This window comes from Centroberyx gerrardi, chromosome 11, assembly GCF_048128805.1.
Source record: "Centroberyx gerrardi isolate f3 chromosome 11, fCenGer3.hap1.cur.20231027, whole genome shotgun sequence".
NCBI lineage: Eukaryota > Metazoa > Chordata > Actinopteri > Beryciformes > Berycidae > Centroberyx > Centroberyx gerrardi.
In genome coordinates, this window is record NC_136007.1 from 5,699,204 (window position 1) to 5,715,520 (window position 16,317).

Consider the following 16,317-nt stretch of genomic DNA (forward strand, 5'->3'; position numbering starts at 1 on the left):
AAAGTTGGCAGTCCAACAAGTGAAAGCAAGCGAAGCCAGGAGTTTTATCCCTGGCTCCTTGGTTCACTGTTCTAATTCTTTCCTATGGAGCGAGAAGCTTTAAGGTCCATTTCTGGTCAAGCTTTATTGAAGTATTGTGACTTCTGGTTAGTGATGAAAATGGAGTCATGTTGTTCTTAAAACTTTGGCCAAGTTTCTTGATCATCCACATTTCTGCAAGAGGTTGCATGGTGTAACGGCTCGCACTCTGGAATGTGAATCCAGCAATTTGAGTGCAAATTATGATGGATTTTAAATTGACCTAATCAAACTATTAACATATAATTTGAAGGCTTTTGAAATACTCAGAATCATACATCAGCATCCAAAATGGTTTCTTAGCGACTAAAAGAGGTGCACCTTCATCCTGCCACATGACTAACAGGATACTGGACATTCCCACTAAACCAGGAGCTGTGATAAAAAACAATTCTGACACTTGAAACATAACCATGCAACAAAGTAGACGTTTACTATAAATAGTTTATTGTTAAAAGTGTGCAAGAAAGGAATATTTGCTTTCATTGTGTCCACAACAGTATGCATCATTAAGAGTTCCCCATATCCATCAAATTACAATTAAAACAACATTGATAATGGACAGATAAAGATCTAATTCCATTGTCTATTTCTGGTCTAAGGTGAACAGTGTGGTTCAGTCTGTCCTGCTCAGGCTCTCTGTGGAGCCGTCGCTCGCAGCGCTGCTTCCCTCTGTCTGGTGGGAGGTGAGGGCTGGCGGGGCCGGGGCGAAGCTGATGGGGACGACTCGCTCCTTCCCGTCCGACACACTCTCCCTGGGGGCCTGGATCTGCAGCTGCCCCCCCGCCAGCGAGCAGGACACGGCCTCGGGATCCACGCCGTCCGGCAGGTCGAACTCCTGCCTGAACTCCTGGCACCTGTAGGAGTAGGAGCCCTTCCCGTCCTCCTGCTTCCTCTCCGTCTTGCCGCTCACCCTCAGCTTCTTGCCCACCTGCTTGACAGACAGCTCCTCGGGGGTGAACTCCTTGGTGTCCAGCGTCAGGGCGAACGTGTTGCTGTCCGGCCCCACCTGGAAGGAGATGGGTTTGAAAACGGCCGAGGAGCAGGAGGAGGACTGGTCGATCTCCTCGAAGATCTTCTGGTGGAGCCTCTCCATGAACTCCATGTTTTGCCTCATCTCCTGCATGTGTCTGATCATCTCCTGCTCCATCTGGAAGAACAGCGGCCTGGTCTCCGGCCACAGGCTGCGGACGGGCCAGTGGAGGTCCAGGAAGGGCCTCATGGAGACGGGGGACGGCTGGAACACACTGGGACACAGCATCTTGTCTTCAGGCTGGGGAAAGATTTCGTTTGGTTCTGGTTCTAGCTGGTCTGGCGTCTTCGCCTCTTCGTCTGTAGTCGTGTCTGTCCTGACTGCTCTGCTGTCTCTCCCTCTGTCTGTAGTCGTGTCTGTCCCGGCTGCTCTGCTGTCTCTCCCTCTGTCTGTAGTTGCGTTGGTCCCGGCTGCTCTGGGGTCTTTCTCCCTCTCTGTCTCTCTGTCTGTTCTGCCCTTCCGTCCGTGCCTCCCTGCTTTTTATACCCTCCCGGAAACTTCCAGCAGCATTCCTCGTCCCGCTGTGTGTGAGTGTGTTATGACGACGACAGTGTGCTCATGCTCTAAATGCGGCCCGGTGGCATTACTGCAGCCGGCTGCCACATGCCAGCAGATCACAGCTTTGTTCTATTTCAGGGGTTTGGACCGGAGCGGCAGGTCGCTGCGGTCCGCTCACCATCTTTATAAAGGAGATGAACACACACACACATGGCTTCCTGAGTACACAGCAACCTGAAGTACTGTTCATTATTCATTGACACAAGCCTCTGATGGTGCAAGAACATCCATCATACGAGAAATAAAGAACATTAACGGCTGTTGTTTTTCTTTTTTCTTTTGATGTATCAGCTAAAATTTAAAGAAAAGCTTGTACTTCCTATTGGTGTCAAATTTCTGTAATTCTCCCAAATACCCATTAGTGATATTAAACGATATTTAGAGGTTATATGTTTATTGGAGGACAAGAAAAGATATGTTAGATATTAGAAAAGGGCATTTGCGTTTGAGTTAATGTACCTGGTGACAGAGAAAAATGTAGAAGCTCATTTGTAGTTGATTTAAAACAAAGCTCTCAGAAATATCATGAAGTAATTCACTCTCACCATGTTTTCTTTTAAAGATGTATAGCAACAGAAACTGTATGGTACATTTGTAACTATTAAAACAGCAATTAAGTAATTCCCAATATGTTTTCATTTGTAGAAGCAGTGATACACAGTAAATGTGAGCAATATCTGTATAGACAATATGTGCAATACCAGCAGTGAAGACCTATAAACACCCACAAGTGTCCAGTCCTCATTTAGACCAAAATATCTGTCACATGTCTGTCTGTCTGTCTGTCTGTCTATCTATCACATTACATTACATTACGTCATTTAGCAGACGCTTTTGTCCAAAGCGACTTACAATAGTACATTTTGTCACCAGTAGTGAAACCAACTGTGCATCACAGTCTTCATCAGCTAAGACTTTTAATAGAAATAAGTAGCATTCATTGAATTTTTTTTTTTTTTTTTTTTTTTCTTAAGTTTAAGAAGGGTCCAGGTGTAACCTGAAGAGATGTGTCTTTAGTCTCCGCCGAAAGATGGGCAGTGATTCGGCCGTCCTGACAGAAGGGGGTGGAGCTCGTTCCACCATTGTGGCGCCAGGGATGAGAAGAGTCGCGACCGGGATGAGCGACTTCTGAGCCCACGTAGCGATGGAGGGGCGAGGCGACCTGCGAGGGTGGAGGAGCGGAGGGAGCGAGGCGAGGTTTGGAACCTGACCAGAGATTGTAGATAGGGAGGGGCAGTCTGGTGTACTGCCCTGTAGGCGAGTACCAGTGTCCTGAATTTGATGCATGCAGAGATGGGAAGCCAGTGAAGCGACCGGAAGAGGGGAGTGACGCGAGAGAGTTTTGGTTGATCGAACACCAGATGGGCTGCAGCGTTCTGAATGCACTGTAAAGGTCTGATGGCAGAGGGTCGCCCGGCCAGAAGAACGTTGCAGTAGTCCAGGCGGGAGATGACAAGTGCCTGGACCAGGAGTTGAGCCGCTTCCCTCGTAAGGAATGGACAAATTTTGCAGATGTTGTAGAGGGAGAACCTACAGGAGTGGGTTGTCGCTGCAATGTAGGCAGAGCAGGACAGCTGGTTAGATCACCCCGAGGTTCTTGGCAGTCTGAGAGGGCAACACAGTAGTGTTGTCAATGGAGATGGAGAGGTCTGTGAGAGGGCAATCTTTCCCTGGGAGAAAGAGTAGCTCCGTCTTTTCAAGATTAACCCTTGAGGTGGTGCACAGACATCCGAGCACTGATGTCTTTGAGACATGCGGAGATGCGTCCATCGATTTGTGTATCTGAGAGGGGGAAGGAGAGGTAGAGTTGAGTGTCGTCGGCATAGCAGTGATAGGAGAAGCCGTGAGAGGAGATCACATGGCCGAGGGATTTAGTATAGAGAGAGAATAGCATGGGCCCCAGGACTGAGCCCTGAGGGACACCGGTGTTAAGAGTGCAGGGTCTGGACAGAGATCCCCTCCATGAGACCTGGTAAGAGCGGTTAGATAGATAGGATGCAAACCAAGAGTGTGCAGATCCAGTGATTCCCAGTTCAGATAGGATGGAGAGAAGGATTTGGTGGTCAACTGTATCAAAAGCAGCAGACAAGTCAAGGAGGACAAGGACAGAGGAGAGGGATGAAGCCCTGGCAGTGTGCAGGGTCTCTGTGACAGCAAGGAGTGCAGTCTCAGAAGAGTGAGAAGCCTTGAAACAGGATTGAAGAGGGTCCAGGAAGTCATTCTGGGAGAGATAGAGAGAGAGTTGGTTGGAAACTGCTCGCTCAAGGGTTTTGGATAGAAATGAGAGAAGAGATACAGGTCTGTAGTTCTGGATAGCAGCAGGGTCAAGGGAGGGTTTCTTAAGAAGAGGCTTGACTCTGGCAGTCTTTAGAGCAGCTGGAGGCCTGAGGACAGAGAGGAATTGATAAGGGTAGTGAGGAAGGGAGTGATGTCGGTGGAGATGGTTTGGAGAAGAGTGGAAGGGATAGGATCAAAGGGGGCAGGTGGTGGCTCGGTTAGACCTGACAAGTGTGAGGACATCTTCTGGGGAGAGGGTAGAGAAGGAGGCAAGCCCAAGGACAAGGGGCAGAGAAGCAGGTTTGGAGTAAGGAATAGTGTTGTTAGTGGCTGGATGACGGAAGGAACAGCTGATGTCATCCACCTTCTTAGCAAAGTAGGTGACAAAATCATCAGCTGAGAGGGAAGAGGGAAGGGGAGGGGAGGGTGGGTTGAGGAGGGAGGAGAAGGTGGAAAACAGTTTACTGGGGTTGGAGGCAGAAGACTGGATTTCAGTAATGAAGAAGGAAGTCTTTGCGGTTGACACAGCAGAGGTGAAGTTGGAGAGGAGAAGGTGGTAGGCAGCGAGATCGTCAGGGCGCTGCGATTTTCTCCATTTCCTCTCAGCTGCGAGAAAGCTCTGTTCTATGAGTTCGCAGAGATTCAGACGGTGGAGAGGATCGAGCTGGTTTAGTGGTTATCTATCTACTATCTATCTATCTATCTATCTATCTATCTATCTATCTATCTATCCTTTTGGGAGAGGGAGAAATAAGTATTTGACTTTACAGTTACATCGTTCACATACCTTATAGTTTATCTCTTAATTTATTCATCTGACTTCATTTGTTTATTTTTACTTTATAGTTTATCTCTGACTTTATGGTCTATATCTCTCTTTACAGTTTATCTCCTAGTTTATAGTTTATCTCTTGTTATAGTTCATTTATCTCTTAGCCTGCAGTTTATTTCTTCCTTTATAGTTTATCTTTTGCTAGCCTATTTATCTCTTAAGCAGTGGTGGGTAGAGTACTGAAAATCTATACTCAAGTAAAAGTACAATTACTCCCATAAAAAATGACTCAAGTAAAAGTGAAAATTACCATTTGAGAAACCTACTCAAGTAAAAGTAAAAAAGTACCTGGGTAATAAATTACTCAAAGTACAAGTTACTTTCCATTTTAATATTTTTTAGGGTGTGCGGGCCAGTGCAAAATAATTAAAAAACAGCACTTTCTTAGCCCTTTATAAAACAGAATATAAGTCTGTTTAACTCTAGTATTTACAGACATTATGAAAGTAACCAAACCTATTACAGCCCCAAAATGGAGTAGATACCGAATACAATACAATTAATTAAAACTCAGATTTTCTGTTCTGTAGTATTACTCCCTGTACCAAGACCTCAGTCAATCAACTAGAGAATGAAAACTTCTTTCCATTCACATTTTTTATTTGGGGATACCCATTTGTTGGAAGCTGCCTCTTGTTCTGGGTTTTTCGCATCGTGGTCAAAAGACAGGTGGTGCTTATTTTTCTTCCAGGCAGCTGGCAGCTTGGCATCTGCAGTAGAGGTGCTCCTCGCGCGCTCTCCCCCCCTACACTCAATCCCCGCATTTAGAGCAGACTAGTTGTAACAAAGGTATAAATGGCAAATGTAGTGAAGTAAAAAGTAGATTACTGGCTCAAAAATATACTCGAGTAAAGAGTAGAAGTACAGTTTAAAAAAAGGAACTAAAAGTACTCGTTCCTTAAAAAAAAAAAAAAAAGTACTCGTTCCTTTTACTCTTGTGCGTTAGTTGTAATGCGTTACTACCCACCCCTGCTCTTAACTTACTTCATAGTTTATTTACCTGTTTACAGTTAATCTCTTGGTTTATGGTTAGGTTTGACTGTATACGTAGTTAATTATCTTTGACTTTATCGTTTCTTTATGTCCTACTTTACAGTTTCTCTCTAATTTGACAGTTTATCTCTTGCTGCGTCATGTTCTAGTCTAGTTGCTGACGTCTCGCGCTGTGCTCGCGTGCTGTTGTTGTTCATCACCAGAAGCTCGAAGTTTCCAAAATTAGCTTGTGGTTCTGACTGAGAAATGAAGAGGTTATGACAGAGGTGAGCCAAGTGTCTGTGTTGTAAAGTTACCCAAAAATCAATAGGAATTAGCATATATAAATTTGGGTAATGTTGGGTCTGTTTAGTTCAGATAATATCGGCGTTGTCATTGCTGAACTTGCTAACGTTCGCGTACTTTAGCTAGCTAGCTAGCGCTAGACAGACAGCCGGTGCTCAGCCGAGTCCACAAGTTGCTCCTCTAGCGGTTTCGGTAAGCAGAGAAAAATAAAATAGGCTTTGCGTAACGTTATTGTTAGGAGAATTATTTACCAGTTGTCATGCTGTTCAACTGATTGTTTGTGGGGAGCGTCGTCCAATTTCTGACAAAATTAAACCAATTTGTTAGGTCGGGACGTGTCCGATAATGGATGTATCGCCTCAAGATGTCTGGTAACGGACACACTACATTATCAGCCACATACAAATACAAGCTTGGCTGCTGACTGGTGTTCATTTTCCACCTTGGTAGAAAATGTATCTGTTGCCTTTTTAACCATATAAATTATGGATATAAATCTAACGTTACTCATGTATCGCATTAATGAAGGGTTTCACGTTACTCTCAGTTTAATTTGGATAGACACATGCTTTTGTTGCTAACCATGTAAAATCCATTGAAATTTAAACTGGTTTACATTGTTTGCAAACACTGCAATGGTAAGTTACCGAATTAAACCTTTCAACAGTTAACGTTACAACAGAAAGTGTTGCTTTACAAAGTCAAACTCGTAGTTCGCTGCTGCCGCCAACCGTCACTCCTTGGTAAATACAAGCTCAGTTAATCAAGAATAGGAAGTGTCACAAAACTGTAGATGGCGCTAACGTGAACTTTATAGTTCAGTTTATAGCTCGGATACTGAAATACAGTAACTCAGTTGGACAGAGACACCGGGCAGCAGATATCTGTGCCGGTGTTTAAGACTCCATCCGGAGCCGCTGTGTGTCAGCTGGGGGATTAGCTCAAATGGTAGAGCGCTCGCTTAGCATGCGAGAGGTAGCGGGATCGATGCCCGCATCCTCCAAATATCCTTTATCTTTCGTTATTTAAATAAATCGGTGTTTCTGTGGCGAATCGCCACCTCTCAATATTAACTTCTAGGACCACAAGGGAGTGAACCTAAACACACACACACACACACACACACACACACACACACACACACACAAAAGCCCTGTTGCTTTTCTCTGTCTTGTGCTTGTGTATATCTATCGTTTTTTGTTATCTGTTGTTTTTATCTGTATTTGTGTGTTTTGTTTTCTGTAAATGGCTTTGTAATGAACATGCTTGTTAAAAGATCTCTATTATTAAAGCTGACTAAAGGTTCTGGTTCATAACCTTGTGAATTCAGCCCATGAACCCAGTATCTGTGTAGATCTTATATTTGGGCTTATTTTACTGATGAACTGTGCTGGATTTCGCCATGTTCAACACATACAGTTGAGGTCTAAACAACCATAGACACAGAGACACAATAGGCTCACTTTCAGTCAATAATACAGCCAACAGACCTAAAAGTCATATTGTTTTATCTATCACAGCATGGTGGAATTAGAGTATGAACTGTCAACAGCAAATAATACACAGAGTGAGGTTCCAGGGTAGACTGCATTAAAATAAAGAAGAAACCAGGTGTCATCCACTGATGACAAAAGTGGTTTAGTAAATCCTTCAAATGTTTTAAACACAGAGATGAAACCAGCCAGTCAATATTTGTATTATTATTTTTAAAGTATAGTCAACAACAGTTCAATTTTCAGTAGTCTACTTCTAGGACAGTTTTCATTTTTGCCACAGGGGGGCGACAAAGCTTGAGTCAGGTGAAATCTTGAACATGTGAAATCTCTCAACTCTCTGCACTTAAATAAAGAAATCTCCTTAAAACTACCTGAATATGGTAGTTTCTTTTGACAGTGGTTGCAAGTGACATTTCCATTGTCGTCTAATTTCTCAAAATACTGCCACACATCAAACAGCATTTTTCTTGTGCAGCAGGCCGACTGACTGTTGTGACAGGCTCAGTCACTGTGGCTCACCAGGCAGCAAATCACAGCAGAGTATGTCAACAGTTACTAGGGAAAATCAGGACTGGAGTGTTTGGATAACCAATCGGCATGCTGAACATTCATTTATCCATACATAAAAATACCAAGTATATGTTTTACTTATTGATTTTCCACTCCAATCGATAAGTGGTCCCAGCCCTAGTGCTAATATTGGTTAGTTTGGTGGCCAGATGCAGACAGCAGAACTTCAGTTGATTCCAGTGTGTTTCTCACTCCAGGTGTTCTTTAACTCCAGCATCACTCTGGTCAAAGGAGTGAGATACTCCCTGGACCGCGTCTTCCTGCTCCACATCCTCGGCCGCTTCTACATCGGAGACTAGAGCGATGTCGTCATCATCATCACCATTTCCCTTCTGACTGTCCTTCCACTGGACAACATCACGTTCATCTTCCCTGACCTGCACCATCTGAACTTCAACCGCTGCCTCAGGGTCTTTCGCCTGTTCGACATTATAGTTATGCTATGTTCATCCACCAAGATTTGAGCGTTCCTAACATTCAATAACTAATAAAATGGGGCTTTTGGCTGCTGCATTTTCTGTAGTGATCCAGTTCAGAGAGCTGCCTGGGAGTTCCCTCTGGCCTTTGGTCGAGCGAGCTTCAGTCTACACTGGAGGGAGAGAGAGAGAGCAGCGTCTCCTTGGCGGCCAAACTTGATCAATTCCAAACCTTTTACACAAAATGCGCTCTGCTAGCTCAGTCTACTTGGAACTAAAACATTCGCCAGCGAAAATAATTTTTATCAGCATCCCCTGGCTGGCACAAATGTTACATACATTTTGAACGTGCATGACAATTTAGCATATAATCCATAATCATTACAATTGTAACTACACCATACAAGTTGTAGTACATGACCTTACAGTATGTGAAGAGCTGGAGGACAGATAAAACCTGGAAACATTCGTTCAGACATCAGAGGGCTTGTTGAGGTGCGTCATGGCAGGACCTTTGGCTTGTTAAAACATCAGCTCAGCCAATTTCAAACAGTGCAGTCAAATCTGAAAATTAGAGGAGACCCCCTGTTCCAAGATGTAATTTTAGAGAGAATTTCAATGTGAGAGTAGGTCAAAAAGTCCATCATACATCTTTTGTACTGAATGAATAAGACTTTTTGTATTTTATTTTTTTATTTTCCCATTTATCAAATATTTGTCTTTCTACAGCCAAATGGAAAATATTACGTCAAGATCACAGTACTACTACACTCTCCTCAAAAGTGTTGAAGCCAAAATGAGAAAGAAAAATGTAAGAAGTTTGAGGATGAGCGCATGGATCTGGCTCAGAGGAAGAAAGACTCGCTGACCCATCACGCTGCAGACAAGTCCAAGTGCTGCAAGTAGAGCAGTTTTTTTTTTTTTAAATCAAGGTAAGTGTCTGCTCTCTTTCAGCACCACTCTGCTACTCATTCATATAGGTCCATATACTGTAGGACCAACTAGGATTGTGAAAATTAACGCACTAATTTTAACGTGATTAATGTGAAATGTTTAACACGTTAAAACGCCATTGACACAGGAATCCAACTCAACCTTTTTCCAACGTCATCCCTTATTTCTCTCATCTTTTCTGTCACTCTCCAATGAGTGAGAAATGCCTAAAACTGATCCCATCAAAAGCATACAGTATTCAATCCTAAAGTGAAATGAAGCCTTACATGTTTCATCTGTGTTGGTTCCAGAATCTGTGTGAAGATGCTGAAGCAGCAGCAGCTCTTTAGTCACGTGTTCACAGTGTTTCTGAGGCACCTGGCCGCTGAGATGCTCCTCAAAAGCTACAGCCCCGGTAAGCCAGAAGAGCTGGAGGCAAGTCAGCAAAACCTCACACTACACTAAATGAGGTTCAGGATTCAATACAACCACGATACGATGTGATAAAAACTCAGTGTCAACAATGTCTGACTGTGCAGAATTCTGTTTATTTCTGAGACACAAATCTTTCTAGCGATGTCATTGGCTGCTGGAATGTAAACAACAATTTTAAAATGTCATTACAAAGTGACAATAATATAATTTGGATGGAGAGCTTGTGAAACTGTGATGGTCAAGCGTCTCATTTGTGATTACTACAGCAGAATAACATGGAGCTGATATCACTTCGTTTTTCTGACCCATGATACGTATTGGGCGTCCTGGGGTCACACCTGCTGCTCAGACCACAGGTGTGTCGCCACACCGCCATTGCAGAGAACTACGTGGACACTTTCTACCTGCCCAAGGACAGGTTTGATGAAGTGGGGTCATATTTCCCAGAGGTCCAGAGGGAACTGGAGGAGAAGACCAGAAACATTATCAGCATGTACTGATGGGTCAGTCTGACAGGCTGGATTATCTCTTTCAGATGAAATCTCCTTGTCCTGTTGACACACTGTTCAATCTCTCTGATCAACTGAGATACAGTAGTTTACAATATGTTGTTGCTGTTTGATATTCGCTTAGTTGTTTTAAGTTGTCAAGTAAATAAATCAATATAGATTTGTAACATTTGATGTTGAAAAAAATTACAATGAAGCATCTATTTCACATCTTTATTGCCTTGACTGTATAGGAGAGTTGAGGTGGACCACAGGACCAATAGCTGCCACTTTCAGCCAGCCACTGTCCATTCTTATAATCTTTAACTATACAGCCATCTGTGCTTGAAATGTTATGCAAGTGCAGTCCAGTGGTGTAAATAAGTTAAGGACGAAATCAGCTGTTTGAATTGAATAGGCCACAAACTTCATGCTACACCCTCGTACCTCCAGGTGATAGTCCAATCCCACACCCCCGTACCTCCAGGTCGTAGTCCAATCCCACACCCCCATACCTCCAGGTCGTAGTCCAATCCCATACCTCCAGGTCGTAGTCCAGTCCCACACCCCCATACCTCCAGGTCGTAGTCCAGTCCTTCACACCCGTACCTCCAGGTCGTAGTCCGGCCCTACACCCCCATTCCTCCAGGTTGTAGTCTAGCCCTAAGCAATGTGATCATTCTATGGTCACAGGAATAGTGTAACTGTTGCATTCAATTCAATTCAAAGGAGCTTTATTGGCATTAAATACTACAGTAGCCTACCTGTTGCCAAAGCAAAACAGTGATAATCAAGACAATGTAGCAATAATCACAATAAAAAACTAGAAAGTTGCAATTATTCACACACAAAGGAAAAATTAGAAAGTATTAGTAGTTAGGTCAGTTCTCCTGTCTCAGGTTTTCACAGGATCTTATATAAACAGCAGCTAGAGTGGCACAATCACTTTTTTCTCCAAGAATATACAGGAGTTTTTTTTGTCAAGAGGAAGTTTTTCAAAATTATACGTTTTGGAATTTGGAGAAATATGTCTAACCCTGACATGTTTATATCTAGAGCAGTTCAGAAGGAAGTGCAGCACTGTGCTCTGTACTCTATGAATAATTTTCGTGATACAAGAATGGAAAATTATTCTCCTGATGCCATCAATTGAAGCTGCTCTGGATAAGAGTGTCAGCAAAATGCCTAAAATGTAAATACAAAAAGTGTGTCTTCTGTGATGGCTGCATCACTAGTCTGCATAACAAGTATCAATTTATGTGAAATAAGAGTCTTTTATTCCCTTAAAAACACACATTGCATGTTACTGACTGCATGTGTTCGCTCTGTTCTCGTGAGGTGATCCGTTATTTCCACTTCTTTATTTCGGGTTAGAAGTGAACGGGCATGAATTGCAGCTACAGGACGGGACGGGACGCGCCTCCACTTGCACTTTCATTCAGACTCAGATCAGCAGTACTACAGGAAACTCCAAATAAGGACAAGGAAGTGGGAAGCCACCGGAACCGCTCCATGTGAAGCAGACCGACTGCAGATCCGCGTCGCGTGTTGTCGGGGTTTCCGGCAATGGCGGCCCTATGAACACACAGCGACGTTTTCTAACATTGCAGTCCGGCTAACAGACAGTAATCAATAAGCTGGGGGCTAATACGCTTTACCAGTTCTCCGAGAAGCTCCTTTATATGACAGAACGTGCCGATCCGCCTCACCCGGCTGGATTCTGCTGAGTTTCCCCTCCGACCGCTTTGCCTAAATATGGGCTTCCTCTGTGCCATATTTGGAAATGTACGTCACGACAGGAGGCTTTATAAGCCCGGGAATCCTCATTGAAGTCACCGTAGAGCCCAAGTTCAAGTCTGTCACCGGCCCACCGTTACACTCAACACGTGAAAACAGAGGAAAATAACGGGAAAACAAACACGACATATTTAATTTGACTATTCAGCATCAATATTTGCTTCTGGATGAACTTGTGCGCCCGCTGGTACAGCAGGCCGATCAGTTTTAAACATAGCTCCTAAAAATACCAACTTGTGTCGGACCGTGATTTTCGCCTTGTCGCGGGGAACCTGAGCTAAGAAGCATCCAGCCTTGGCTTCCTCCGAGCATCACCGTCCACAGCTGCAGCACAAGCCGTGCCACAGCGCCTCTCCCCCGGTTTCACGGACATCAGCGGCAGGTGAGCCCGCGGAGACCAGCTCAGTCTCCCGGCAGCCTGGTTCCCAGGAGCCGCTGAACTCCGTCGCCGCTGCCGATCCTCCTACCGCTTCCACCGAGAGCCGGGACATGGCTGCGACCAAGGCAGAGCTGCTTCTGTCCGCCCTGCAGATATCCGACCCCCTGGCCGGCTTCCCTCCTCTCTCCCCGCTGGACAGCTACTCGAAGCTGGAGGATCTGCAGATGCTGCTGCAGAGCGCCGCGGCGGGAGGCTCGCTGCTGGCCGCCTCGGCAGCAGAGGGAGCCGGCCTGCTGTGCGGGGAGCCCGGGGACTACGGAGGTGAGGACTGAGTCTGCTCGGTGCTCTGCACAGTTTTGCAGGATGTGTTGTAGTAGCTGGATCAGTAGTAGGTACAAGGGAGTTGTCACCTCGTTCACAGGAAAATATTATTGCATGGTACTGAGCAGGGCTGTTGGTGCTACAAAAGCTTTTAAAAGTGCAATAGTTGATTAATAATGACGGTGGTAATGGTTCATGATGGTAATATGACCAACTTAACTACTACTAATAGGCTACAACAATTATAACTTAATTACAAATGTTACAAAAACTTAATTAGGCTAGTGTTACTATATCACTACTACTACTACTACTACTAATGATGATGATGATGATGATGATAATAATAATAATAATAATAATAATAATAATAATAATAATAATAATAATAATAGTAATAGTAATAATAACAGTAGGCCTAATAATAAGGATGTTTTAATAGCAATTTTGCATAATCAGATCCAATAAGATCAAAGTAGATCCAAGGCTCTGACCTCCACCTGTCAGCTCAGTATTTGGGGGTTTAGTGAATGTGGGGAAAGCTCCAGCAGCCGTCAGCAGTGCTGCTGTAACCTGATGATGCTGTAGGAGTGTAGGCTGCTGGCTGACTGGGCAGGAAAACACTGATAAAGGTGACGGAGGTGGAAGGAGAGCTGGAATGTTTTTCTCTGCTGCTTCAATTCAGTTTTACTCAGAGTCCTAGCCTTGAAAAGTACTGGAGTAAAGGAGCAGCTTGCTGAAGCAGATGCTCTTACTAAAAAATACTTGTAGGTCATAGTATCTTTAAAGAGAAAATCATAATCCATCAGCCCTCCTTACAGAAGTTTCACTCTGTAGTTCATTCTGCCTTGGCTGAAGAGTGTCATCTCCTATGCACACACACACACACACTTAAATGCCTGTTCTTTACAGTGTCCTTCTGGGCGAAAGTATAACCGTACTAGTGATATGTAGTGAGGCGTGGCCCGGTACTTAATCAGCTATCAACTGTCTATGAATGTAATTCAAGCTGTTGAATATGAAACTGTGGTGTTTAAAATAAAACTACCTTTCTGAGGATAATTAAGTGTCTATAATCTGTTGTTTTCTCCCTATCTGTCCAGACTCTCTGTCTGAGCTGTCAGCTGGCTTTGGAGACACCAAGAGCCTTCCAGACCTGCAGAGCTTCCAGTCCCGCCTGCCTCCTCTGGCCTACAGCGGCCGCTTCACCCTGGAGCCATCCGCCTCCAGCAGCAGCAGCCTGTGGGCGGAGCCTCTGCTCAGCCTGGTCACAGGGCTGGTCAGCATGGCCGCGCCCCCTTCTGCAGCCTGCAGCCTCTCCTCCTCATCAGTATCGTCTTCATCATCGTCTTCATCCCAGCCCATCTTTAGCTCCGTCCAGATCAGCGGTACTTCTGGAGATGTCAGTTCCATCTATTCTGCGTCACCGACCTACACCTCCGCAACGAACTCCGACCTCCTGTTCCCCCCTGCTGACTCCCAGTCGGCCTCCCAGGCCTTCGCCCCGCCCCCCCAGCCTCAGTGCCCTCCTCCTGCCTACCCCAGCCCCGGCTCCAGGCTGAGCCTGCAGCCTCCGTCTGTCATGGTGCCTATGCTCCCCGACTACCTGCTGTCCCAGCAGCAGCTGCAGGACGGCGAGCTCAGCCTGCTGTCCCAGGAGCAGAAACCTGTGCTGGGCCAGGCGGTGGGCCTGCAGAGCCTCAACCTGCAGCAGCAGCAGCAGCCTCCTCTCACCCCGCTGTCCACCATCAAGGCCTTCTCCTCCCAGATGCAGCCGCAGCCTCAGGCTCTGCCGGCCCACTGCTCGGCCGGCGCCCCGGCCTTCCAGTCCCAGCTCCCCAAGTCCGGCCGGGCGAGGAAATTCCCGGTGGGGCGGCAGTGTAAGACGCCTCCTCACGAACGTCCGTACGCCTGTCCCGCCGAGGGCTGCGACCGCCGCTTCTCCCGCTCCGACGAGCTGACGCGCCACGTGCGGGTGCACACCGGCCAGAAGCCGTTCCAGTGCCGCATCTGCATGAGGAGCTTCAGCCGCAGCGACCACCTGACCACGCACATCCGCACGCACACCGGGGAGAAGCCCTTCGCCTGCACAGAGTGCGGCCGCAAGTTCGCCCGCAGCGACGAGCGCAAGAGGCACGCCAAGATCCACCTGAGACAGAGAGACAGGAAGACGGACAGGAACGCCTCTGCCTCCTCCTCCGTTCCCCTCGCTGTCGCCGACACCCCCTCCGTCCCCGTCTACTCCTCCCCTCCCACCTCCTCCCCCTGCTCCTCCTCTTACTCCTCTCCGGGTCACAGCTCCTTCACCTCCTCTCCCGCGGCCTCGCTCTTCCCCGGCTCCTCCTCCTCCTTCTCCTCCCTCAGCGTCCAGGTTTCCTCCCCCTGTTTCTCATCATCGTCACACGTCTACACCTCCTCCCCGTCCCCCCACCTCTACTCCTCCTGCTCCTCTCCGATGGGCAGTCCTCAATCCGAGCTGCCGGCCCGGCTCTCCTCTCCACACGGCTCCGACATCTGCTGAACCGCAGACCTCCTCCTCTGCTTCTTATTTCATTTTCTGCTTCACTGGCCAGAATGTGTGGAGAATTATAGGACAGAAAGAGACAGAGAGAATTCAAACACTTTTTCACAGTGTGTGGAGAATGACAGGAGGAGAGAGAGAGACTGGGACTCTCTGCTACTGAACCTCAGACTGACTGACAGTTTTCTGTCCCAGCTCCTTCCATCAGGTCTGCAGCACTTCATCAGTGAAGCTCTTTCAACAAAGTGTGTTCCTAAACCCCTTTTTTCTATTCCGTTGAGTGCTCTTTGTCCCTGTTTGCTCCTTGATGGAAGGTAACAGGACTTCAGCCTCAGCTCTTAGAGGCAACAAGCAACTGAAGCAAAAGGCAACTTGCTGATTTTTGGCTTTTTGCATCGACCGTCCCTTTCCTGTAACTGTCCGTTCAACATTAATCATCCAAAAACTTTCTCGGACTGGTAAACTGTTCATTTGAATTCGTTTGAATTGTTATAGCCTAATCTTTACCAGGTTTCTTATCTGTAAACTGACTGCAGATCCCAGTACAGCTGTACTGGAAGTTTGCTTCTCCCCACTTGGTGCCATGTTGGATTTACATTTTACATTTTAGGCTCTTAGCTATCACTCTGATCCAGAGAGACGTACGATCTGTGCAACCGATAAATAAGCTTCAGTTCCTCGATCAACATTACAGCCAGGAGGAGGTCAAGGGTCAACAGATGTAACAGATGTTCCTTCCTTGTATTCCACAAACTTGGTAAAATAATAAAAGTGTCAAAAAGGTTAATTTTGGTCGAGGAACTAAAAGTTGAGCCTCCTTCTGCTCCTGAGTGCAGCTGTTATTCTGCACAGCATGCTGGAAATGAACTGAATTCTCTAATGAATACTGTGTTTCCTATTATTAT

The 16,317-nt window shown here is 45.8% G+C and overlaps 2 protein-coding genes and 1 non-coding gene across 3 annotated transcripts in view; 2 read left to right on the plus strand and 1 right to left on the minus strand.

Annotated features, from left to right (window-relative positions):
• Positions 1-545: 545 nt before the first annotated feature.
• Positions 546-1,542, minus strand: LOC139915493 (heat shock protein beta-11). The gene has a single exon (XM_071904137.2). It carries the CDS (start codon positions 1,337-1,339, stop codon positions 695-697), a length of 645 nt encoding a protein of 214 aa, XP_071760238.1. The 5' UTR covers positions 1,340-1,542; the 3' UTR covers positions 546-694.
• A 5,444-nt stretch (positions 1,543-6,986) lies between these two features.
• On the plus strand, positions 6,987-7,059 carry trnaa-agc (transfer RNA alanine (anticodon AGC)). Its single transcript has one exon. It is a non-coding gene; the product is annotated as a tRNA-Ala (tRNA).
• A 5,182-nt stretch (positions 7,060-12,241) lies between these two features.
• LOC139915488 (early growth response protein 1-like) overlaps positions 12,242-16,317 on the plus strand; it is a 4,492-nt gene continuing 416 nt past the window's right edge. The window contains exons 1-2 of the mRNA XM_071904133.2: positions 12,242-12,891; positions 13,995-16,317. The exon at positions 13,995-16,317 is cut by the window's right edge and continues 416 nt beyond it. Of these exons, the coding sequence (XP_071760234.1) occupies positions 12,681-12,891; positions 13,995-15,412 (1,629 nt within the window). The 5' untranslated portion in view covers positions 12,242-12,680 and the 3' untranslated portion in view covers positions 15,413-16,317. The remainder of the gene's footprint in view (positions 12,892-13,994) is intronic.